Source organism: Doryrhamphus excisus, chromosome 21 (genome assembly GCF_030265055.1).
Source record: "Doryrhamphus excisus isolate RoL2022-K1 chromosome 21, RoL_Dexc_1.0, whole genome shotgun sequence".
NCBI classification, from domain to species: domain Eukaryota; kingdom Metazoa; phylum Chordata; class Actinopteri; order Syngnathiformes; family Syngnathidae; genus Doryrhamphus; species Doryrhamphus excisus.
Window position 1 is genome coordinate 4,370,941 of NC_080486.1, and position 26,560 is coordinate 4,397,500.

General features: G+C 33.9%; 1 protein-coding gene and 1 long non-coding RNA gene across 7 annotated transcripts in view; one reads left to right on the plus strand and one right to left on the minus strand.

The window, feature by feature from the left end:
- Positions 1-26,560, plus strand: part of cntnap2a (contactin associated protein 2a) — a 341,582-nt gene that overhangs the window by 206,418 nt on the left and 108,604 nt on the right. For both annotated transcript variants that reach the window (XM_058059946.1, XM_058059947.1), the window contains exons 11-15: positions 607-769; positions 5,460-5,566; positions 8,122-8,241; positions 12,551-12,666; positions 15,808-15,892. In XM_058059946.1, the coding sequence (XP_057915929.1) occupies positions 607-769; positions 5,460-5,566; positions 8,122-8,241; positions 12,551-12,666; positions 15,808-15,892 (591 nt within the window). The remainder of the gene's footprint in view (positions 1-606; positions 770-5,459; positions 5,567-8,121; positions 8,242-12,550; positions 12,667-15,807; positions 15,893-26,560) is intronic.
- Positions 1-26,560, minus strand: part of LOC131108718 (uncharacterized) — a 63,429-nt gene that overhangs the window by 20,832 nt on the left and 16,037 nt on the right. For 3 of the 5 annotated variants that reach the window (XR_009120520.1, XR_009120519.1, XR_009120518.1), the window contains exon 3: positions 250-695. This is a non-coding gene — a long non-coding RNA (uncharacterized LOC131108718). Of the gene's footprint in view, positions 1-3; positions 696-26,560 lie in introns of those variants that run through there. The other 2 variants (XR_009120521.1, XR_009120517.1) reach the window with 2 other exon arrangements.

Consider the following 26,560-nt stretch of genomic DNA (forward strand, 5'->3'; position numbering starts at 1 on the left):
ACAGCCCTGGCTGTGTCTACTAATTTTGTCCGGAAAGGTTTGGAACAGAAACCATCACAAAGGTCAGTCATGGCGGAGACCAGTCCATGTATTGCCGGAAATTCAGACCGAGCTCTTGGCACCAGTCGTACGGGGCGCAAACCACCCAAATTAAGCAGTCCCAGAGTACTCCCCACAAGTTCCTTGAGGAACACACTCAAAACAAACATAGACTGGTTGAGCAAACTCTCAGGCACATTCAAATCCTACCAGAGGGTAGAGTTGGTCCACAGTCCCACAACGAAGAGGTTGTTCTGGCCTTGTTCCTGTGTTAGTCACGACCCAGTTATAACTCCGGATGACCCAATGACTCTTGTATCTCATAAAGGTACCTTAGATATTAAACCCAATATGGCATTTGGAGCATTGCAGCCTTGGGAACTCCCATTGAGACTTATGGACTCTGGAAAACAAAACGACAAACAGAAGTTCATGGCTGTAAAAATAGAAAACAAACTGGTCTGTAGTCTGATGTCAAGGATAATGTTGAGTATGATGTTCACGTCTGTGGATGTTCTCCATCCGTTATGTCCTTGGTTTCATTGGTTGGCTACGCTCTGCTTTCAGGTTATTTCCTCCAGACGTTGTTCCCGCCCTCGCAGCGCTACTACCAGGGTTGCATGCAAGCAATCATGGTGGATGACCAACCGGCCGACCTGCATGCAGTGGAGAGAGGAACAGTGGGAGCGTTTGAGAACGTCAGCCTAGACATGTGTGCCATCATTGATAGGTAGGACCATTTTTACATTTATGCAAATTTGTGCTTCTTATACCAATATTTCTATTTATAGAATTTATAGAATTATAGAATTATAGAATTATAGAATTATAGAATTATAGAATTATAGAATTATAGAATTATAGAATTATACCCAACCCAAATGTTTTTAGGTGCTCCTAAGGTTACAAATAAGTTCTGTTCCAATTATATTCAAGGTCTTAATCAGAGCTTTTCTTCCTGTCACTCAGTCACACACACACGTAACCTGGAAAGATGCAACAAACCCCTGAATTTTTTTTAGGTGCTCCTCAGGTTACAAATAAGTTCTGTTCCGATTATATTCAAGGTCTTAATCAGAGCTTTTCTTCCTGTCTCTCACTCACACACACACACACACACACACACATAACCTGGAAAGATGCAACAAACCCCTGAAAAAAAATTTAGGTGCTCCTAAGGTTACAAGTAAGTTCTGTTCCGATTATATTCAAGGTCTTATCCAGAGCTTTTCTTCCTGTCACTCACTCTCACACACACACGTAACCTGGAAAGATGCAACAAACCCCTGAAAAATAAATTTTTAGGTGCTCCTCAGGTTACAATTAAGTTCTGTTCCGATTATATTCAAGGTTTTAATCAGAGCTTTTCTTCCTGTCACTCACTCTCTCACACACACCTAACCTGGAAAGATGCAACAAACCCCTGAATTTTTTTTAGGTGCTCCTCAGGTTACAAGTAAGTTCTGTTCCGATTATATTCAAGGTCTTATCCAGAGCTTTTCTTCCTGTCACTCACTCACACATACACACGTAACCTGGAAAGATGCAACAAACCCCTGGGAAAAAAAAATGTAGGTGCCCCTAAGGTTGCAAATAAGTTCTGTTCTGATTATATTCAAGGTCTTAATCAGAGCTTTTCTTCCTGTCACTCACACACACACAAGGATGAAATAGTTTATAGAATATAATAGAACATTTTTACCACAATAAAATATGAAAATGTCAAAATGATAAGAGTGGCAATTATTGGTGGGCGTTTCTCCTTCTTGCATGTTTTTTTTTCACTTTTATAGTGATGGCTTTCCTTTTCTTTGGCGCACCGCTGCTTGAGGGTCATGCTAATAGTCATACAGAAGTATCATATTTACCGACCAAGAACCGAAGACCAAATGTATCGAAATGTCTTATATTCAGAGTTGTCTTATTTTTGGGTCAATACTGAATCCAAAAGTTATGCACATAATCTCAGGTCATATGATGCGTTCAAGTACTAATTGTCACAATTAAAAGAATCTAATTGTCACAGACTATACGCACCAAAGTGGGAACATATTGAATTGTTTTTATTTACACTGAAAGTCAATAACGGATCAATTCAAGCTGGTTTTACCTCCATGAGTTACATTTTGTGTCAGCAGGTAAATAACGGCCCGAACATCGTCTCGCCGGCGTTCGACATAAAGAAACTGAAGAATCACGCCGCGAGGGCGAAACAAGACAGGGGCTCGAAATTAGAAGTTAACCTTGTGCTGATGAGCACAGTGTTTTTTTTTTTTCCCGCCAGTGATTTGTTTTCAAGCGAAGCTTGTCGATAACGAGGCACAGGCAAGTCAGCAGCGGCATCGCCAAGCAGTTCGACACTAACCGCCGTCGCTTGATTCACATCAATTTTGTCCTCACTTGAAGAGGTCAGGTTTAAGCTGGGGTACTTTAGCTTAAATCACCGTGTTGGGGTTGTGCACATCAACGCCGGGAGGCTTGACGGTTTAAAGGCGAACATTGACCAGCTTTGGTACACAGACTTAGAAATAACATCGTAAAATGTCCCCGTTAATTATTATAATGCTAATGCTAATGCTAACGTGTGAGGCTGTATTGCGTTTTATTATTTGTTATTATTATTATTATTATTATTATTATTATTATTATTATTATTATTATTATTATTATTATTATTATTATTATTATTATTATTATTATTATTATTATTATTATTATTATTATTATTATTATAGGTGACTATAGGGGTGTTATTTAGATGTCTGAAGGGCTCCAATTAAGAAAAATAATAATAATAAGGATCTCTCCCAATGCTAGCATGCGAGGCTGTATTGTGTTTTATATCTTCTTATAAGTATTGAACTTTATTTTTATGTTCTCCATCCTTGAGTTATTTTTTATAGGGAGGGAAACCTGAAACAAAATACCTCCAAATCAATAAAAAAAAAAATGTGCAATTTAGTAAACCACACAGACGTCCTATCCTATTCAATGTGTGAGTGAAAGGAAGAAAACCACTGACTTGTTTGGTGAGAAGCTGACCAGTTTGTAGAAAATTCTGAACCTGGAATAAAAGTCTTTTTTAGACTTTTCTAGGGTTGAACTATAATATTCAGGACAAATATATTAATATATATATAATATATATTATTTTATATATTATATATAATTTATAATATATTTATATATAATATTTAATTATATTAAATAATATTACACAAATAAATAATATTAAATAATTTATCTAATATTAAAAAAAAATCCATTTGTAATTTTTGCTAATTTGCAAGACCTTAAAAAGGTGCTTCCATTTTGGCTGAATGAAAACAATTCTGCAAAAATGAGTCGGCCACAATTATTACCTCAATAATAAAAACGTTTATTAAAAACTGCATTTTGTGTTGTCATTAATATTTACATTTTGTTTGATCTGAAACATTTGTGATTAGGCATGACCTTAAGAAGGTGCTTTCATTGTGGCTGAATGACAACAATTCTGCAAAGACGAGTGGGCCAAAATTATTACCTCAATATTAAAAACTGCGTTTTGTGTTGTCACTAATATTTACATTTTGTTTGATGATCTGAAACATTTATGCTGAGGCATGCCCTTAAAAAGGTGCTTCCATTGTGACTGAATGACAACAATTTTGCAAAGTTGAATGGTCCACAATTATACCTTAATAATAAAAACTTTTATTAAAAACTGCATTATGTGTTGTGACTAATATTTACATTTTGTTTGATCTGTAACATTTATGCTTAGGCATGCCCTTAAAAAGGTGCTTCCATTGTGGCTGAATGACAACAATTCTGCAAAGATGAGTGGGCCATAATTATTACCTTATTAATAAAAAGCTTTATTTAAAAACTGCATTTTGTGTTGTCACTAATATTTACATTTTGTTTGATGACCTGAAACATTTATGCTGAGGCATGCCCTTAAAAAGGTGCTTCCATTATGGCTGAATGACAACAATTCTGCAAAGATGAGTGGGCCACAATTATTACCTCAATATAAAAAACTGCGTTTTGTGTTGTCACTAATATTTACATTTTGTTTGATCTGAAACATTTATGCTTAGGCATGCCCTTAAAATGGTGCTTCTATTGTGGCTGAATGACAACAATTCTGCAAAGTTGAATGGGCCACAATTATACCTTAATAATGATTTTTTTATTAAAAACTGTTATGTGTTGTCACTAATATTTACATTTAGTTTGATCTGGAACATTTATGCTTAGGCATGCCCTTAAAAAGGTGCTTCCATTGTGGCTGAATGACAACAATTCTGCAAAATGATTGGACTAAAATTCTTCCACATGGCTGTAAGAGACTCATTGCAAGTTATCACAAAGGCTTGGTTGCAGTTGTTGCCGCAAATGGTGGCCCAATCAATTACTTCTTTATATTTTATTTATTTAAAAGTAATTTTTTTATAATATTCACATCACTGGACTATTTTTTCTATCATTTTCCACAGTGGTGCCAACATTTCCATCCGTGATCCCCATGGTCTATCTTGTTTTTATATCGCACACCTTTGCTTTATTTAGTTTGATCTGAAACATTTATGCTGAGGCATGCCCTTAAAAAGGTGCTTCCATTGTGGCTGAATGACAACAATTCTGCAAAGATGAGTGGGCCTATTCCCTTAATAATAAAAAGCTTTATTAAAAACTGCGTTTTGTGTTGTGACTAATATTTACATTTTGTTTGATCTGGAACATTTATGCTTAGGCATGCCCTTAAAAGGGTGCTTCCATTGTGGCTGAATGACAACAATTCTGCAAAATTAGTGGGCTAAAATTGCTTCACATCGTTGTAAGAGACTCATTGCAAGTTATCATAAAGCCTTGATTGCAGTTGTTACTGCTCATGGTGGCCCAACCAATTACTTTTTTATGTTTTATTTATTTAAAAGTATTTTTTTTATAATATTCACATCACTAGACTATTTTTTTCTATCATTTTCCACAGTGGTGCCAACGTTTCCATCCGTGATCCCCACGGTCTATCTTGTTTTTATATCGCACACCTTTGCTTTTATATGCTGTACTTAGCTTTTATATGCAGCGCCATGCACACGTCATTTTTATCTTGTTTATTCAAAGCAAAGTCACAGTAGGATCTTTCCTTGCTGTAGTAACAAGTCGAAAGTCATGTTTTTCGAAGCAAAGCATTTTGCAGGTACAGCACACGGGGTGGTGAGAAGCATAATGAGGGCTTTTGCTGTGGGTTTTTCTCCACACACACACACACACACACACACACATTTGCCTCCCTTACACTGAAAATGGGAGTTTTTCAAACAACCTGCAATGAGTGATAACTGTTCTTATTGTATTTTATTACATCCGCTGCAATATTGACACTTGAAAATAGTCTGAAAACAGCAAATTCCCCTATTCTGTTGCAGATGTATGCCGAATCATTGCGAACACGGCGGTCGGTGTAAACAAACGTGGGACGGTTTCAGCTGCACCTGCGACGGAACAGGGTACACCGGCGCCACCTGTCATACTTGTAAGTAAGGTTACGTTTGCTTGGTCAAGAGTTACTGTTATGTATTATTATTTAATTTATGTCAAAGTATGAGCAAAAAGTCCAAAATTTAGGGTCACTCTGACTTTTTTACTAATATTGTAAATTATTGGTGGCTTTGCATTAGGCCCAAGGTGACTAGTTCCTACCAAAAAAAGGCCAGTAAGGATAATTCATAATGCCGCCTACAGAGAACATACTAAATCCTTATTTCTAAAATGCCAAATACTTCAACTTGCTGATATAGTTCATCTTCAAACAGCTAAAATAATGCATAAGGCTAAAAATAACCAATTAGCTAAAAATGTCATCCAATATTTCTCTACAAGAGAGGGGAAATATGATTTCAGGGATCATTATATTGACAGTTACTATGGTACCCATTATGTCATTGTATGGACATATCACCTCATACTTCGGAACGTGACAAAAAAATTTAAAACATTTTTAAAAAATGTTAAAATATTAAGAACAATTTTTAAAAAGTAAAAAAAAGCTTAAAATATTTTTTAAAAATTAAAAAAAACATTTAAAAACATTTTAAAAAGAAAAAAAAAACTATATTAAGAAAGCAGGAAGTGAACAAATGTAACAGTTACTGATTGTAAAAATACCAGATGGAGGCGTAGGATTTAATAAGCTTTGCTTCTTCCTACTCCTTTTTGACATGTGGAACTGGGAACTGATTATGTGATGCATTCAATTGTAATCTGATGCATGTTCAAATGAAATTAAACCATTACCGTTACCATTTTGTTGTTTTTTTTTCTTTTGAATTAAACATTTTATAGCACATACAGAGTATTGGTTCAAATTTATCTAATAATTTATGATATTCAATTAGGGTTGCAAATTTTTCTTCAAAATTACTATTTTTTTCAAGCATAAAAATTTCCAAATTCTAAAAGACTAATATATAAGGCATTCAGAAAACTCATTCATTGTAATGTGTAGTATTCTCCACTGGTCACTAGGTGTCAGTAATGTTACATTGATGACAGGTGCTACCTATGTACACTGGTGATTGACGGGTACTATTTGTGACCTGTGAGGCATCTTTGTTTTAAACTACACACTCTCAGATATTGGTCTTTATGCACAGTTGTGCATCGTTTTTATGTCCTTGTTAGACACAGTTTGTGCTGCTCTCTGACGGGAGTCGTTAACAGCACGGTGAGAGATTTTAGTTTCGATTTTTAGATGGATTTTCTAATAATCTATTAGCTTTAGAAAATAATGAACTTGGATTAGCAGCCATACCAGGAGATTTATAAAGAGGACTGACAATTGTTGATAGTAGGCCTCTATGCAAAAATGTAGATTGTTTTTTGAAAATCATTTGAATAATTTTAATTGTTTGTGAAATACATAAAAATGTTTGTGAAATGGATTTTTTTTTTTTGAGAAATGCATAATTTTTTTTTTTTTTGGAAAACAAAGAAATTTGCAAGTGAACCCAAACTTTTGAGAGTTAGTGTATTTCTTATGTTTACTATATAATGTATGTAAAGGTAACTATAGGGGTGTTATTTTTATGTCTAGATGACTCTAAAAGTTATGTTTTAAAACAAAACAAAACACAAAGTGGTAATTGTTGGATAATTAAGTTATGACATAAAGTCAAAATATCATCAAAATAATAAAACAATAAAATAAAAAATATAAAATTTAAAAAAATAATTAAAAAAATTATGAAATAAAATAAAATTTATGAAGACTATTTAAGAACAAACTTGAAAAATTTGGAACCCTCACTGGAAAAAGTTAAGTAAAATTTTAGTAACAGCGCACAGAATCCATGACCCCTCTACCATAAGAGTGGCAATTATTGGTGGGCGTTTTTTTTTCACTTTTATAGTGATGGCTTTTCTTTTCTTTGGCGCACCGCTGCTTGAGGGTCATGCTAATAGTCATATAGAAGTATTATATCTTATATTCAGGGTTGGTTATTTTTATGTCTAGATGACTCTAATAATATTAACCCATATTTAGGTTGTAAACAGATTTTTCTAACTACAAAAATATTCATTTTTTAAATAAAAAAATCCTGTAAAATTTGCTGTGATAAACGAGGGATTGCTTTATAGTTAGTTTTTGCTGTGTATCATTTAAAGTTTTGTCGGCAAACTTGAAGTTTTATGGAGTGTAAGGGATGTTAAGAAAGAAATCAAGTGGGAGAATTCAAGGATAACAAATAAGAAGAGAAAGAAATAACATTTAAAGCGTCATAAGAGAGAGATATGCCGTATATAGGAGGAAAACATTGCCTCAATCATAAAGGTTTCACTCCAAGGACCTCACCCACCATCTCTTGTAATAACTCTTCCACTCATCCGCATCCTCCACACATGTGTGTGTATATGTGTGTGTGTGTGTCATCATAACATATCAATATGTTGTCATAAAGCTTACTCGGCAGGAGCTGCAGAAACGCTTGAAAGTACTACAAAAGTGAACATTTTCTGGATGTGTTGCAATACAGCAGACATGTACACAATAGTAATACTCGTAATTGATTATGGATTTCTTTCCCAAAGCTATCTACGAGCCGTCATGTGAGGCGTACAAGCATTTGGGACGCTCTTCCGATACCTACTGGATAGACCCCGACGGAAGCGGACCACTGGGCCCCTTCAAGGTCAATTGCAACATGACAGGTTGGTGCAGTGTGGACAAAACAATGTATTAGTTTAGTTAATTGGTATTTATTATTATAGTTGCACATTACTTACAGACAGCAGAAGTATATTAAACAGTATTTGGCAACAAAAAAACATCCAGGTGTGATCTGTATTATTCATTTTGTTATTTCATCGTGGCCACTAGGTGTCGCCACCCAAAAAAAGTTATGTTTTATAAAGTATTTTGTAAATAAATATTTGGAATAACACTTAGGTATATTATTGTGTTTTTTTGCCCGGGTCAGAGTTTTTACAGGCATTTGCCTTGGACAGCTATGTAGGGTGAACTTCCTTGGATACTATATCGAACTATTCTGTCAGTTAGTTAGCTCAACCGGTAGCACCGCAGGGGTTCAAGGTTCGATACCCAGTGAGGGCAATAGCAGTTGTTTGCTGTTTTGCTATTTCTCCAGGGCTAGCATGTATCGCAGTCATCATGTCCGTTATAACATAGCGGATTTTTACAAGATGGCAAGCTTCATGGTGGTTCATGGTGCAGTGGATCAAGGTTCAATGCCAGGTGTAGTTGTTGGCTGTTTTGCTATTTCACCAGGTCAAGCATGTATTGTAATCATCACCTCCGTTATAACATGGCGGGTGTTTGTCAGAGGACTAGCTCAACTGTTCTAGGAATGTTAAAATGAGCTTCAACTACAGTCAGCCTCAACGGGTATCGAACCTCGATCCCCTGCACCATGAATCTGCAGTGCTACCGGTTGAGCTAGCCATCTGGCAAGCAACACGATGTTATAAAATGACCAAGAGCTACAATGAGCCTCACAAGGTATCGAACCTCGATTCCTGGCACCATGAAACTGTGGTGTTACCACTTGACATAGCCATCTGGTCAAATAATAATAATGCAGTTTATGATTACGATTATGATTGATTATGATTATGATCATTGTTATGATCATGATCATGATTATGAACATCATATTATGAACATGATTATGATGATTATGATTATTATTATGATTATGAACATGATTACAATTGTTATTATTATTATGATTATTATAATTATTATTAGAATTATGATTATTATAATTATTATTATAATTATGATTATTATAATTATGATTATTATAATTATGATTATTATAATTATGATTATAATTATGATTATTATTATGATTATGATTGTTATGATCATGATTATGATTATGATCATGAACATGATTATGAACATGATTGTGATTATTATGATGAATATTATGAATATTATGAATATTGTGAATATTGTGAATATTGTGATTATGATTATGATTATGATTATTATTATTATTATTATTTTGCCTTAAAGTTACTGGATGGTTTGAGTTGTGTGGTGAAATTTCAAGTCAGAGTGGAAAAATAATAATCATAATAATAATACACTGAAATATACAGTAAATCAAGAATCTAGCCACAGGTTTATTGCATGATTATTACATTATTGATTGTTATGATTATGATTATTATGAATATTATGATTATTATGATTGATTATTATGATTATTATGATTATTATGGTTATTATGATTATTATGGTTATTATGATTATTATGATTATGAACATGATTATGATTGTTATGATCATGATTATGATTATATTATGATTATGAACATGATTGTGATTATTATGATTATTATGATGAATATTATGAATATGATGATGATGATGATTATTATTATTATTACTATTATTATTATGATTATTATTATTATTATTATTTCGCCTTAAAGTTACTGGCTGGTTTGAGTTGTGTGGTGAAATTTCAAGTCAGAGTGGAAAAATAATAATAATAATAATAATAATACACTGAAATATACAGTAAATCAAGAATCTAGCCACAGGTTTATTGCATGATTATTGCACAGTTACTGCACAGTTAATGTACAGGACTTTTTCGACCACTTTTGTTGTGGCGTCTGACAGTTGTAGGTTTAATAACAGCGCCACTTTGTGGTGTATTTCTCTGAAAAATAACGGTACAAGCAACACAGTAGGGGTGCATATTTTGACCCACTTTCACATTACACAAACCCACCCATACAGTGGTGATTATTTACTGTATTTCAACCAGTGGCATGAAAGTGGAATTTTGAAGTTTAGAGTAAGGTGAAGTGGGTGGGAGCGTCTATACAAATGTGAGTGACACCTCTATCTTAAATACATAAAAATCAACACATTCACCTGCCGAGTTTCAAACCTCCACACACACACACACACACACATATACACACACACACACACGTAAAGTGGAATAATTAGATCGTCTGGAACGGCGTAGAGCAAAGGCGAGACTTTTGATGAAATGTCACCGCACTCCGCTGGCTAAGCCCTTAGTCACACTGAATTGCACTCCTACACACACCTGAAAAATGTTAAGCATTTCCCTTTCCTACCCCCCCCCCCACACACACACGTTCCATGAACACACACCACACACACACGTCCTCCCTGAGTGGCAGTGTGAGTGAACGGGGACATGTCTTGAGTGACGGGCTCATGCTACCACAGCGCTGAAGCGTCTATTAAAGCCTGCAGTCTCTGAGCTGTAACTTCCACAGCTGGCAGGATGGGGGGGGATTGGAGGGGGGGGCAAGGAATTCACTTCCTGTGACAGCTAAACTGTCATTTGCTGTGTGAGCACAGTGTGTGTGTGTGTGGAATAAATACATGCATGAAGTTCAATAAGCACCCGCTTGTTTGTTATGTGTCATATCAGCATGACCTTGTAGTATCTTTCATGAAAGATACTACTTTCTGCAAATGTACTTGGTAGTAGAATTTGGACTATTTGGGGGGGGGGTGCTTTATGGTCAAAAGTTTGGAGACACTTTCTAATTAAACAGACTGCAAAAGTGTCCTTCAACTTTTGACTGGTACTGCCGTTTAAAAAAAAAAAATCAGCTATCATTTTAGGAGAATAAAGTCAAAATATTTTGGTTAAAAAAAATACATATTCAATCTGTGTCATTGTATTACAATAATAATATTAATAATAATTACTATTATTATTATTATTATTTAGTGTTAATAATATAACAAATAACAAATACGAAAAAAATAAATGATACATTATGTTAAAATAATTCAAATAAAATGTAAATAAAATAAAAATTACAACTAATTTATATTATTTATTATTTTTTAAATATTTATATATATATTGTATATTTTATATATTTATTATAAATAATGTTGTATTATTTAAATTAATTATAATAATAAATAAAATAAATAACTTTTAAAAAATCTAATACTTTTGACTGGTACTGCTTTGAAAAAAAAATCTACTAGAATTTTAGGAGAATAAAGTCAAAATATTTTGGTGAAATAAAATAATACATATTCAATCTGTGTCATTGTATTACAATAATAATAATAATAATAATAATAATAATAATAATAATAATAATAATAATAATAATAATAATAAATAAATAATAATAATGATAATTTTGTATTATTATTTAGTGTTAATAATAACAACAAATAAAAATATGAATAAAATACATTTTAAATTATGTTAAAATAATTCAAATAAAATGTAAATAAAATAAAAATTACAACTAATTTATATTATTTTTTATATATTTATATATATATATTATATATTTATCATAATTTTTTCTTTATTATTTAAATTAATTATAATAATAAATAAAATAAATAACTTTTAAAAAAATCAAAATAAAATACAATATTTCTTTCATGTTCCAATTGTATTATTTTCTGGTAAGCTGCCTTTTGCAATCCATATTTTAAAAAATTAATATCAAAATGTTTATAAAAGGTTTACATTTACATTTACATTTTTTAATGTAGAAAAATAACCACTATATTTTTTACTAGTATAAGCATTTTTTGCAACACGAGACAACTGTAAAAAAAAACAAAAAAAGACAAAAAATCCACTAAAAACTATTTTACCCATCACTGTATTCACTGCATATATAACAGTTAGGACTTTGGTCAGAAATTGGAGGATTTTTCTGAATGATTAATCATGAGTTAATTGTTGCAGCTCTTGATTGGTGCCTTGTGACCTCAAAAAAAAAAAATCTTGAGCACTTCTGTTCATCTCCATCTCAGCGTCTGCCGGGCAGTTACATTTTATTTCAGTTGTTAACTTTTATAATGAAACCCAAATGATTATTATTTTTTTTTCCATCTGTGGGATTTATAACATTCCGAGCAATTGGAATTTTAACAAGCGCATCGGGGTAGGAGGAGAGAATTCCGCAGCTTCCACTGATTTGTTTTTTTTTTTGTTGTATGGTGTGTTTTGTGTAGAGGACAAAGTGTGGACTGTGGTCATGAACAACCTACCAGCCAAAACCACCGTGACCGGTTCCAGTCGGGAAAGACGGACCATACTCCAAGTCAACTACAGCGCTTCCATGGAGCAGGTAACACACACACACACACACACACATATTGAGAAAAAAAATTCTATTATAAGCAGTCTGTCGCCACAACATTATTGATTGGAAAGCTGTTTTGCTTTAATTTCCAAGTTCAATTCCGCACGGTGCAAATTGGACGCGATTCAGAATCATGTCAAGAATGACAAGTTCAATTTGTAAACAACAAAAAGTAGCCATGATGCTTTTTTACGGGTTGAATTCCCCCCGCGGCACGGCAGTCGAGTGGTTAGCGCGCAGACCTCACAGCTAGGAGACCAGGGTCCAATTCCACATTCGGCCATCTCTGTGGGGAGTTTGCATGTTCTCCCCGTGCATGCGTGGGTTTTCTCCGGGTACTCCGGTTTTCCTCCCACATTCCAAAACACATGCTAGGTAAATTAGCGACTCCAAATTGTCCATAGGTATGAATGTGAGTGTGAATGGTTGTTTGTCTATATGTGCCCTGTGATTGGCTGGCGATCAGTCCAAAGACAGCTGGGATAGGCTGCAGCACCCCCCCGAGACCCTCGTGAGGAAAAGCGGTAGAAAATGAATGAATGAATTTCCTCCACCCCCCCCCCCCCCCCCCCGGATGGAGTCTTAATGGAAGAAAACGTGACAGAAAACGTGACTCAATGCCGCTAACCTGCCATCATAGCCTCCAAATAAATGTCACATAATAATAATGTATTTATTTATTTATTTTAAATTCACAAGTTGCACATTTGTATGTAGCACAAACATCCGCATAAGAACAAAGTGCACAGTATGAATTTTTTAATTTAATTAAAACAATTTTATTTTCATTGAAATTTACATTTTTTATTACACAAATTTTAATTTTAATTTTACAAAATTAAATCCTACCCCTCCATCTGGTATTTTTACAATCAGTAACATTTGTTCACTTCCTGCTTTCTTTAATATGGTTTGAGGTTTTTTTTGTTTTTATATTTTTTATTTATTTATTTAAAATGTATTTATTTTAAATTCACAAGTTGCACATTTGTATGTAGCACAAACATCCGCATAAGAACAAAGTGCACAGTATGAAAAACCAAATAAGCCATTTGTTCACTTCCTGCTTTCCTAATATAATTGAAGTTTTTTTAATTACATTTTTTAATTTTAATTTTTTAATTTAATTTTAATTTTATTTTTCGTATTTTATATTGATATTTTATATTTTATATATTGTTTATTACAAAAATTTTAATTCATTTCCTACTTTCCTAATATAATTGGAGTTTTTTTTAATTTTAATTTTAATTTTAATTTTAATTTTAATTTTAATTTTAATTTTAATTTTAATTTTAATTTTAATTTTAATTTTAATTTTAATTTTAATTTTAATTTTAATTTTAATTTTCACATCTTTATTATATTTCCACGTGCGCCCCGTCCAAAGGTGGCTAATTTCGGCATTCCTGGTGTGCTCCATCCGAGCTGGAAAAGAAAGCGTCCAAGTATCTAATTTTACAGCGCAGCCACAAAGGAAGTGGCAGCTGATCATGGCGTTGACAGCGCTAGCTTATCACGGCTGTCAAACATTGGAGGAAAAGTTCCAGTACATGAGCGGCTACTTATTTCACACTACTCAAGTATGACATTTTATATTTCATACTTTCTTTTTTAGCGGGAATATTTTTAGATACCATCTGTCACTGGATATAGGATTCTGTAGGATTTATGAATAAATTATTTATACCATGTAGGGATGTACGATAATCAGTTAATCAGTATCTGTATTTTTTCCCAATCATAAACAATATTTTTTTGCGATATTTTTGCAATATCGGCATGTTGGTTTTTGGCAAAAAAGCCAATATCTGACGTCCCTAATATGTCTTTAATAATAAATGTATACAATGTATTTTCATTACCAAATTTATGACATACCAAAAAAAAACAAGAAAACATTAAAATATATTATATATTGTGACAAAAAATGTTTTTTGTCACAATTTGATTTATTTTATTTTATTTATTTTTAAATAATAATTAAGAATTAATACATATAAATAAAATATATAATATATATATATGTATGATATTGTATTTTAATGCATCGTTTGCTCTGTTTTTTATTTTTTTTCCCACTGTAAAGCGTCTTTGAGTACTTACTATACAAATAAAATGTATTATTATTATTATTATTATTATTATTATTATTATTATTATTATTATTATTATTATTATTATTATTATTATTATTATTATTATTATTATTATTATTATTATTATTATTATTATTTATTATAATATATAAAATAAAATATACAAATAATACATATTCAATCTGTGTCATTGTATCATAATAATAATAATAATAATAATAATAATAATAATTTAGTGTTAATAAAATAATAATACAAATTATATAAAAATAATTAAAATAAAATGTAAATAAAATGTAAATAAAATACAAATAAAATACAAATTAAAATTCATTAAAATTCATTATAATAAATAAAATAAATATTTTTTTTAATTAAAATCAAAATACAATATTTCTTTCAGTTGAGCACTATATGATGTTCCAATTGTACTATTTTCTGGGAACCTGAGTTTTGTAATCCATATTTTAAAAAATGAAAAAAATTACAATATTTTAAAAAAAGGTTGTTACATTTACATTTTTAAAATGTACAAAAATAACCACTATATTTTTACTAGCATCAGCATTTTTTGCAACCCGAGAAAACTGCAAAAAAAGACAAAAAAATCACTAAAAAATCTTTTACCCATCACTGTATTCACTGCATATTTGAAATACAGGAATTTTTTACATATTTATTTGAACACATGAATATTCACTGTTATGTATACACATGTTGTGTTTTTCTGTATGCTGCCGATGTTTAGTGCATAGCTCTTGACCACAGAAACGGTTGAATTTTTGGACGATATCCTCCCTGGTAACATTCAGACTGCTACGTTCCACCTGAGAGATTTTAACTGACACAAAACTTATCTCTAGTTATGCCTTGTCTCGTTAAATCTCGTTAAAGCAAAGCCAATTAACGGCACATTGCTCTTACATGGTATGTATATATATATATATATATATATATATATATATATATATATATGTGTATACCATAAACACGAAAATACACACATCTGTGCTTGCTGTGTTTGCAGGTGACCGCCATCACCACCAGCGCGGAACACTGCGAGCAACACATCGCATACAGTTGCCGCATGTCCAGGCTGCTCAACACACCAGGTACTGCAAAAGCGCTTGCGTCGGTGTGATTTGGCGGTCAGAGAGTTGCAAATGCACAAATGTATTCAAGTGGAAAAGCGTCGAGGTTGCCAACCGGAGTTAGATTACCTCTGATTACATTCATGTGTTGTTTGGATTTGGCTACAGTGTGAAGTACTTAGATTAGCGAGCGTGGCTTATAAAAAGTAAAAGGATGGTAATGGTAATGGTTGAATTTCATTTGAACATGCATCAGATTACAATTGAATGCATCACATAATCAGTTCACAGTTCCACATGTCCAAAAGGAGTAGGAAGAAGCAAAGCTTATTAAATCCTACCCCTCCATCTGGTATTTTTACAATCAGTAACATTTGTTCACTTCCTGCTTTCCTTAATAGAGTTTAAGTTTTTTTTTAATATATTTTTTATTTATTTATTTAAAATGTATTTATTTATTTATTTTAAATTCACAAGTTGCACATTTGTATGTAGCACAAACATCCGCATAAGAACAAAGTGCACAGTATGAAAAACCAAATAAGCCATTTGTTCACTTTCTGCTTTCCTAATATAGTTAAAGTATTTAAAAAATTTATTTATTTATTTAATTTTTTTATTTTATTTTTGTCACGTACCATACAATGACATAATGGGTACCATAGTAACTGTCAATATAGTGATATATATATAACTGTTACATTTGTTCACTTCCTGCTTTCCTACTATAATTGAAGTTTTTTTAATTAATTTTTTTAATTTAAATTTTTTAATTTAATTTATTTTTTTTAATTTAATTTTAATTTTTTTTTTATTTAAATTTACATTTTTTATTACAAAAATTTTAATTCACTTCCTGCTTTCCTAATATAATTGAATTTTTTTTAATTATTTTTTTAATTTTAATTTTAATTTTAATTTTAATTTTAATTTTAATTTTAATTTTAATTTTAATTTTAATTTTAATTTTAATTTTAATTTTAATTTTAATTTTAATTTTAATTTTAATTTTTTTTTAATTTTAATTTACATTTTTTATTACAAAAACTATTTTAATTTTAATTTTAAAAAAATGAAAATGTTTTTTTTACATTTTTTTACATTTTTTAATGTTTTTTTACATTTTATGTCATGGCAGGTGATATGGCCATCCAATGACATAATGGCTACCATAGTAACTGATATATATACGTATATATATATATATACGTATATATATATATATATATATATATATATATATATATATATATATATATATATATATATATATATATATATATATATATAGCACATCATGACTTGTATAAGGTTTGATCGGGTGTTCTGAAGAAAGCCGGTGACACTTCTCGGAGGAGCAACTTTTTTTTTTTAATGATTAAAATGGTAATTAATCTAATATCCTATCACAGGAAGTGGCGAGTTTTGCTGGTTGTTGTCATTCCCACACGCTGTAAACACGGATAAACACAAGCATGGCAAACGTTGCACTGTTGGGAATTGCTTCATTAAGACAAGACGCTGCGGCAATTAAAGCAACTGAGAGGATAGTGTGTGTGTGTGTGTGTGTGTGTGTGTACAAGTACTATACATCTATATTCCTGATACAGTAGATACTTTAGTGCAGTGCAATTAACCTCTACTCCGCAATGACATTGAATGGGTCCGTGAGCAAAATACACACACACACTGTATTATGTAGTATTTCTCCTCTCAATACACACATTGACTAGTTTACTCCTAATTCACTACCTCACGAGTCGCGGAAATCCAATTACGATTCTACAGTGACTGAAAAGTTAGGCCAGGAAAAATCATTTACCAAAAAATTTCCTTCCATAAATTAGCTGTCAGCTTTCATCAAATGAGGCTGTCGTCGGTATTTTCGCACACACACACACACACACACATTTTTTTTTTACACGAGGGACGATGTACTGGAGCTAAACGAAGCGTTAAATGGGAATTATAGTATAGTAGGCGTTGGTGACATCTCTCGTTTAGACGCTTGCTGAAATTCTTGTAATTTATGTTTTGCGTGTTTTTTGGTCATCTACTTCCTGTTATTGTATTCACTTCATGTTTTGAAGTTTTACTTCATTACCTGGAAATATAACGCAATTTATAAAAAGGATATGGAGTACACATTTATTTTCTACTGCTGGAGTCTATCCCAGCTGTCTTCCAGCGAGAGGCGGGGTACACCCTGGACTGGATGCCAGCCAATCACAGGGCACATATAGACAAACAACCATTCACACTCACATTCATACCTCACACTCACATAGCACAATCGGAGTACTTTAATCACTTCACCGATCAGGTTGATTTCACTCAAATCCTGATCGCGGGGGTGCGGGAGCCTATCCCAGCTGTCTTCCGGCGAGAGGCGGGGTACAGCCTGGACTGGTGGCCAGCCAATCACAGGGCACATATATAGACAAACAACCATTCACACTCACATTCATACCTCACACTTATACTCATACCTCACACTCACATAGCACAATCAGAGTGCTTTAATCACTTCGCCGATTAGGTTGATTTCAGTCAAATACTGATCGCGGGGGTGCTGGAGCCTATCCCAGCTGTCTTCCGGCGGGGGGCATGGTACACCCTGGACTGGTCGCCAGCCAATCACAGGGCATATAGAGACAAACAACCATTCACACTCACATTCATACCTCACACTTATACCTCACACTCACATAGCACAATCGGAGTGCTTTAATCACTTTGTCGATTAGGTTGATTTCACTCAAATCCTGATCGCCAGGGTGCTGGAGCCTATCCCAGCTGTCTTCCAGCGAGAGGCGGGGTACACTCTGGACTGGTCGCCAGCCAATCACAGGGCACATATAGACAGACAACCATTCACACTCACATTCATATCTATGGACGATTTGGAGTGGCTAATTAACCTAGCATGTTTTTGGAATGTGGGAGGAAAACCGGAGTCCCCGGAGAAAACCAACGCATGCACTGAGGGTGGAATTGAACTAGGGTCTCCTAGCTGCGCACTAACCACTCCAACACCGTGCATCCCCTCTGATCGGAACATCCCTGTTAATAGTATTTATTTACTATCATTACTAGACCTACACTACACATAACTGCAGTAATGACAGTAATAACTAGACAGTGTAGTGGTCCAATAGTAATACTTTGCCCCTGAAAACTCTCTCGGGTTCTGAATTAATGTAGTGTAAAGCGATGCGCCGCCGTCGCCTACACAAGGACCCGTGTGACTATAAGTGGTAATTGTCACACTCAGGTAGTGCAGAAGAAGACGCACAACTCTGTCAACACAACATATGACTGCATTATCCCGAGCAATGACGCATTGCGAACGGCACATGGCGGGGTGTAAATGTGTCGGGTGCGGTTGTGTGACACCTTCTTGGTTAAACTTTGGAACAAATTCACCTTCACACAGTTTCAGAAAGGTTGGCAGCCAATTCATTGTGTTCATTTGCCGTATATATATATATATATATATATATATATATATATATATATATATATATACACACATATATATAGCCTACCCCCAACCGTGTATTGGCAAACGTAATACTGAATTTATGTATGAATGTAATAGTTATTACATTTGTAATAGTAGGTAATTATGACATATGTGGGAAAGTGAAAAACTGTAAAGGTAATAACTTCCCACAAATGTAATACAAATCTGCAGCTTTGAATGTAATAATTCCGCAAATGTAATAAATTTCCCACAAACTTAATAAAATTTGCCTACTGCAAACGTAATACTGAATTTATAGATTGAATGTAATAGTTATTACATTTGCAGGAAATTATTACATATGTGGGAAAGTGGAAAAACTGTAAAGATAATAACTTCCAAAAATGTAATACAAATCTGCAGCTTGGAATTAATAAATTTCCCACAAACATAATAAAATTTGCCTAATACTGAATTTCCAAATTCAGTATTTTCCAAATGTAATAGTTATTACATTTGCAGGAAATTATTACATATGTGGGAAAGTGAAAAACTGTAAAGGTAATAACTTCCCACAAATGTAATACAAATCTGCAGCTTTGAATGTAATAATTCCGCAAATGTAATAAATTTCCCACAAACGTAATAAAATTTGCATACTGCAAACGTAATACTGAATTTATGTATGAATGTAATAGTTATTACATTTGCAGGAAATTATGACATATGTGGGAAAGTGAAAAACTGTAAAGGTAATAACTTCCCACAAATGTAATATGAGACAAGATAATGATTTTTTGAGGTTGTTGTTGTTGTTGAGGGAGAAGGTGTAGATGTCATTTTGAGGATTTTAACAATATTTTTTTTTATTTTTATTATTTTTTTGTGGAAAAAATATTATTTAAAGAGTATTACATTGAATACATTAAAATAATCTTTAATTATTAAATTATTAATATATAATAATAATAATGTTTAAATATTTTATTTAAATTAAAAAAGATAACATAATTTGATAACTGCAATTGTGTTAATAAAATTATTATTACTATTATTATTATTATATTTATTATTTCTTTTATTTCTTCCTCATATACACACAAAATCACACATACAATAATATACTGTCACTAAAACGCACATGTACACCCACAAACAAAATAATAATAATAATAATAATAATAATAATAATAATAATAATAATAATAATAATAATAATAATAATAATAATAATAATAATAATAATAATAATAATAATATCCTGCAAATGTAATAGTTATTATATTTGCAGGAAATTCAGTATTACGTTTGCGGGATTATTACATTCAAAACTGCAGATTTGTATTACGTTTGTGGTTTATTACGTTTGTGGGCAGTTATTACGTTTGCGGGTGCAACACCGCTCATCAGTGCACCGGAAGCTGGAGAATATAGAATGGATTACTTCATGCTAATTAGCATCATGGCTATTCCAGAGTGGAGAAAAACCCGATTCCCCTTCCTCTTGTCTTTTTATACCATAGCGCTCACCCCCCCCCCCTCCTTTTTGTCCCTTCATGCCTGAAGTACCTTCACAAATTAATGACACTGTAGCCAGAACATTAGTCGGGTAATGAAAGACGTGCAACAACGTGTGCCCCCCCCACCCCCCCAATAGGCCAACATAAACGGGTATCACGGCAAATATAAAGGGCTAGTTAAACTTAATGACGCGATTCCAAACAGTTAGAAGCCGATGACACGCTTCCTGTTGTTATCTAGAGGGAGAATAGACAAGTCAACAAGTCTGAGATGACCTTGGGGTCACGCAAAAGCAGAAGCAGCTGTGGGAGGAATTTCATGAAATTTAATTTAAGAGCCGCGTGGAGCAAAGGGGCCAAGTTGTATTCTTCTCTTATGTGTTTTTTTTAAGTTAAATATGTATTTTTATGATAATCTACAGGCTAAAGTAAGCACTATATGAGATGCTTGTATTAGCTTTGGGGATGAAGTATTTATAGGGCTGTAATCTTAATTTAATTACTTTATGACTATGCCTGTCAACCTCCAAGAGTGTTTTTTTATCTTGAAAACTATGATTATCTTGAAAAGAAATATGTCGGAACTTCTTCTCGAAGAGTCTCCAACAAAGTCGGGAAGAAAAAAATAAGAAGCCAAAAAATGAAGAAGTAATTTCCTCCCTGAGATTAATTGAGATCTACCAGTGTGGAAAACATTATAAAGCCATTTCTAAAGCTTTGGGACTCCAGCAAACCACAGTGAGAGCCATGGATGGAAGCCGATCAGCGTTTTAAAGCACTCTGATTGTCCTATGTGAGTGTGTGTGTTCCCTAGTCTAGAACAGCAGTTAAGTTATAGTACAGTAGAAGGAAAAATAGTCAAAATAGTAAAATTTTCAGGTGCACTATGATGATAAGTGGTAAAGAATTCGAGCTGCGGTGGAAGTCGATTAGCGTTTTAAAGCAGTCCGATTGTGCTATGTGAGTGTGTGTGTGTGTTCCCTGGTCTAGAACTAAACATACAGCAGTTCAGGCATGGTGCAATAGAAGGAAAAATAATAAAAATAGTAAAATTTTCAGGTGTACAATGATGATAAGTGGTAATAGGGAAAACGTAGCATGTCGGATCGCTGATTGATGCAGAGTGACAAAAGAATTCGAGCAGGGGTGGAAGCCGATCAGCGTTTTAAAGCATTTTGATTGTGCTATGTGAGTGTGTGTTTTCCCTAGTCTAGAACAGCAGTTAAGTTATAGTACAGTAGAAGGAAAAATAATCAAAATAGTAAAATTTTCAGGTGCACTATGATGATAAGTGGTAAAGAATTCAAGCTACGGTGGAAGCCGATCAGCTCCGATTGTGCTATGTGAGTGTATGTGTGTGTGTTCCCTAGTCTAGAACTAAACATACAGCAGTTCAGGCATGGTGCAGTAAAAGGGAAAAATAATGAAAATAGTAACATTTTCAGGTACACGATGACGATAAGTGGTAATACGGAAAAGGTAGTGTTTCGGATCGTTGATAGAATCAGAGTGACAAAAGAATTCGAGCAGCATTTTAAAGCACTCTGATTGTGCTATGTGAGTGTGTGTGTGTGTGTGTGTGTGTTCCCTAGTCTAGAACTAAACATACAGCAGTTCAGGCATGGTGCAGTAAAAGGAAAAATAATGAAAATAGTAACATTTTCAAGCCGATCAGCGTTTTGAAGCATTATGATTGTGCTATGTGAGTGTATGTGTGTGTTCCCTAGTCTAGAACTAAACATACAGCAGTTCAGGCATGGTGCAGTAAAAGGAAAAATAATGAAAATAGTAACATTTTCAGGTGCACGATGACGATAAGTAGCAATGGCGAAAAGGTAGCGTGTCGGATCATTGATTGATGCAGAGTGACAAAAGAATTCAAGCAGGGGTGGAAGCCGATCAACGTTTTAAAGCACTCCGATTGTGCTATGTGAGTGTGTGTGTTCTCTAGTTATAGTACAGTAGAAGGAAAAATAGTCAAAATAGTAAAATTTTCAGGTGCACTATGATGATAAGTGGTAAAGAATTTGCATTTAAAAGCATTTTGATTGTGCTATGTGAATGTGTGTTTTCCCTAGTCTAGAACAGCATTTAAGTTATAGTACAGTAGAAGGAAAAATAATCAAAATAGTAAAATTTTCAGGTGCACTATGATGATAAGTGGTAAAGAATTCAAGCTATGGTGGAAGCCAATCAGCTCCGATTGTGCTATGTGAGTGTATGTGTGTGTTCCCTAGTCTCGAACGAAACATACAGCAGTTCAGGCATGGTGCAGTAAAAGGAAAAATAGTGAAAATAGTAACATTTTCAAGCCGATCAGCGTTTTGAAGCATTATGATTGTGCTATGTGAGTGTATGTGTGTGTTCCCTAGTCTAGAACTAAACATACAGCAGTTCAGGCATGGTGCAGTAAAAGGAAAAATAATGAAAATAGTAACATTTTCAGGTGCACGATGACGATAAGTAGCAATGGCGAAAAGGTAGCGTGTCGGATCGTTGATTGATGCAGAGTGACAAAAGAATTCAAGCAGGGGTGGAAGCCGATCAACGTTTTAAAGCACTCCGATTGTGCTATGTGAGTGTGTGTGTTCTCTAGTTATAGTACAGTAGAAGGAAAAATAGTCAAAATAGTAAAATTTTCAGGTGCACTATGATGATAAGTGGTAAAGAATTTGCATTTAAAAGCATTTTGATTGTGCTATGTGAATGTGTGTTTTCCCTAGTCTAGAACAGCAGTTAAGTTATAGTACAGTAGAAGGAAAAATAATCAAAATAGTAAAATTTTCAGGTGCACTATGATGATAAGTAAAGAATTCGAGCTGCGGTGGAAGCCGATCAGCTCCGATTGTGCTATGTGAGTGTGTGTGTGTGTGTTCCCTAGTCTCGAACTAAACATATAGTAGTTCAGGCATGGTGCAGTAAAAGGGAAAAATAATGAAAATAGTAACATTTTCAGGTGCACGATGACGATAAGTAGTAATGGCGAAAAGGTAGCGTGTCGGATCGTTGATTGATGCAGAGCGACAAAAGAATTCGAGCAGGGGTGGAAGCAGATTAGTTTGTTTGCTGCAACTTGCTCTGACATTGAATGATACGCTGCTAGAAAGCCTTGACTAACACCCCAAACGAATACATATCGCTCCTTAATGGGATTGACTGAGCTTTTAGTGCTTTAGTGTACGCACCAATACACAATAAAACATATGGCCGCCTGGGAGATAATATGCAAAAAAGGACAGAAAGAAGTAGAGCTTCATGCCTCGGGAGTATTTATAATGTTGGCTCATTTGTAAAGTGGTTGATCTCAATTAGAAGGGCCGCCAGAATTCCCGAAATGTAGCGCATGACCGCAAACTGGTCATCAAACTGCTGTTTGGTTGATGGATCACTCGAGCAGAAGGATCCTTCCACCTTCTGAAGACAAATACCAACTAATGGAAATCCTTTTTACCTGTACCGTGTTTTTATGTGTAATAAAACATGTTGAGTGTTTTTTCTTGCTTGTTTTAATGCGGGAACGGCGGGTGAGATTACAGCGGGAAAAGAGATTAGCGCAACTGGAAGAAAAGCAGCGGAACTATCACTGAGTGGCACTAATGATGCAACACATGGAGGAATGTTGATTATCCACATTGACCTTGAGGGGGATTTGAAGCAAACATTGGATGGATAAACTAAAAGGGGACGTGTGTGTTTTTCTTGGACTAAATGTTGTGTTTTTCATGGCAAAATACGTGTGGAATTTTCATCAATCGCCACGTTTGCAAAAGTGTTTCTCTTTCCGAATGGAATCTTTCTGAATGACCTTTCCGAAAACAATGGTATACATGGAAAGGAATATTCCAATCTCTTGTCTATATGCTATAATTAACCAGAATAGTCAATGGGGCATGCCCAGTAAAACGTAAACATCAACATCACGTGATACCGACTTCCGAGAGTTTTTCTTTTACTTGTTGGAATAATTCTGGATTGTCAGTTTTCCGTTCATCCAGTCTTGAAATGTAGTTTCTATCAAAAAACAAACTTTCCGCAAAACAAAATATTCAATGGGGCATGCCCAGTAAAACGTAAACATCAACATCATGTGATACCGACTTCCCAGAGTTTTTTTTCACTTGTTGGAATAATTTCCGGATTGCCAGTTTTCCGTTCATCCAGTCTTGAAAATAAGTTTGGATCAAAAACAAACTTTCTGCAGCATTCCAGTGCCGATTGCTTGAATCCATTTTTAAAACCGAAGAACGTCTCGAGTTCCTGGGATAAATTTAAACAGGAAAAGTTCAAATTATTAAGCAAAATATTGAGCAAATAACCCGAATGGAACTGGAATATTTGGGTCCATGTATACGTGGCTACTGGTATACATGGAAAGGAATATTCCAATCTCTTGTCTATAATCAAACAGAATAGTCAATGGGGCATGCCCATCACATGATACCAACTTCCCAGACTTTTTTCTTTCACTTGTTGGAATAATTCCGTATTCCCAGTTTTCCATTCATCCAGTCTTGAAATTTAGCTTGCCGAAAGCTGCTTGCCAACCGCCAATAAACAACAGAAGAAGAAAAACACAACGAAGAAGAACAACTTTCCGTTTGAGCGGTTACAAGATTCCTCAATCAGATTGGGGAAAGGAATATTCCACCCCTGTGAATCCGATTATATATTCATTCGGATTGGCATGTTTCTTTCGTAATTCCAATCTCTTGTCTATAATCGAACAGAATAGTCAATAAGGCATGCCCAGTAAAACGTAAACATTAACATCACGTGATACCGACTTTCCCGAGTTTTTCTTTCACTTCACATAATTCCGTATTGCCATTTAAATTTCTTGAAATTTAGTTTCTATCAAAAAACAAACTTTGCGCAGCAATCCAATGCCGATTGCTCGCCTCCATTTTTAAAACCGAAGAACGTCTCTAGCTCCCGGGATAAATTTAAACAGGAAAAGTTCAAATTATTAACACTGTTTGAGCAATGGAATTGGAATATTTGGGTCCATGTATACGTGGTTAAAGTGGATTTTGTTCGGAAAATTTGCCATTTTTTCCACAAAAAACACAGTTCGACTTTTATTTATTTTTTTTTTGTTTTCTTGTTAAATTAGGTTTTCGGAATGTGCCGTAGGCTAAAAAAAAACAGCCGCAGGGACCACAATTTGGACACCCCTGCTTTACATTACATCCAACAGCATGCAAATGATAGCGTTGAGGTAATTCTTAATTCTGGGGGATCAGAGTTGCCATAAATGTTAAGTTCGGTTTGCTAAAGCAGTGATTCCCAGCCTGGGGCAATTCATACGGAGAAACAAGGAAGAAAGCTCCGAGCAGAAAGCGGAGCATCTCCAAGAATGGATACAGGAAGACTTGAACAACAATCGTGTGTGTTTTCACTCTGTGCTTTGTGATCTTGTTATCTCGCCCGAGTTTTTGTAGGAGAAGCGTTTAGCAAAGAGGAGGCTTCTTATAGCCAAGGGGGGTCGGGGGTGGGGGGGACTTAACAGGAGACGATACCCAAGTTTTAACACCGCAGGATGGCCCCGGGCAAGCTGGGAGCCGCAGACAAGCACCTTTTTTATATGGTGACAAAACACTGTAAATAAATACATACTCCATTTTTCTTCTTCTTTTCTGTGGGCCCCTTTTGCTTCGGTCCGGCCGATCCAAATTTGCATAACAAAAACATAAAATTAAGCCA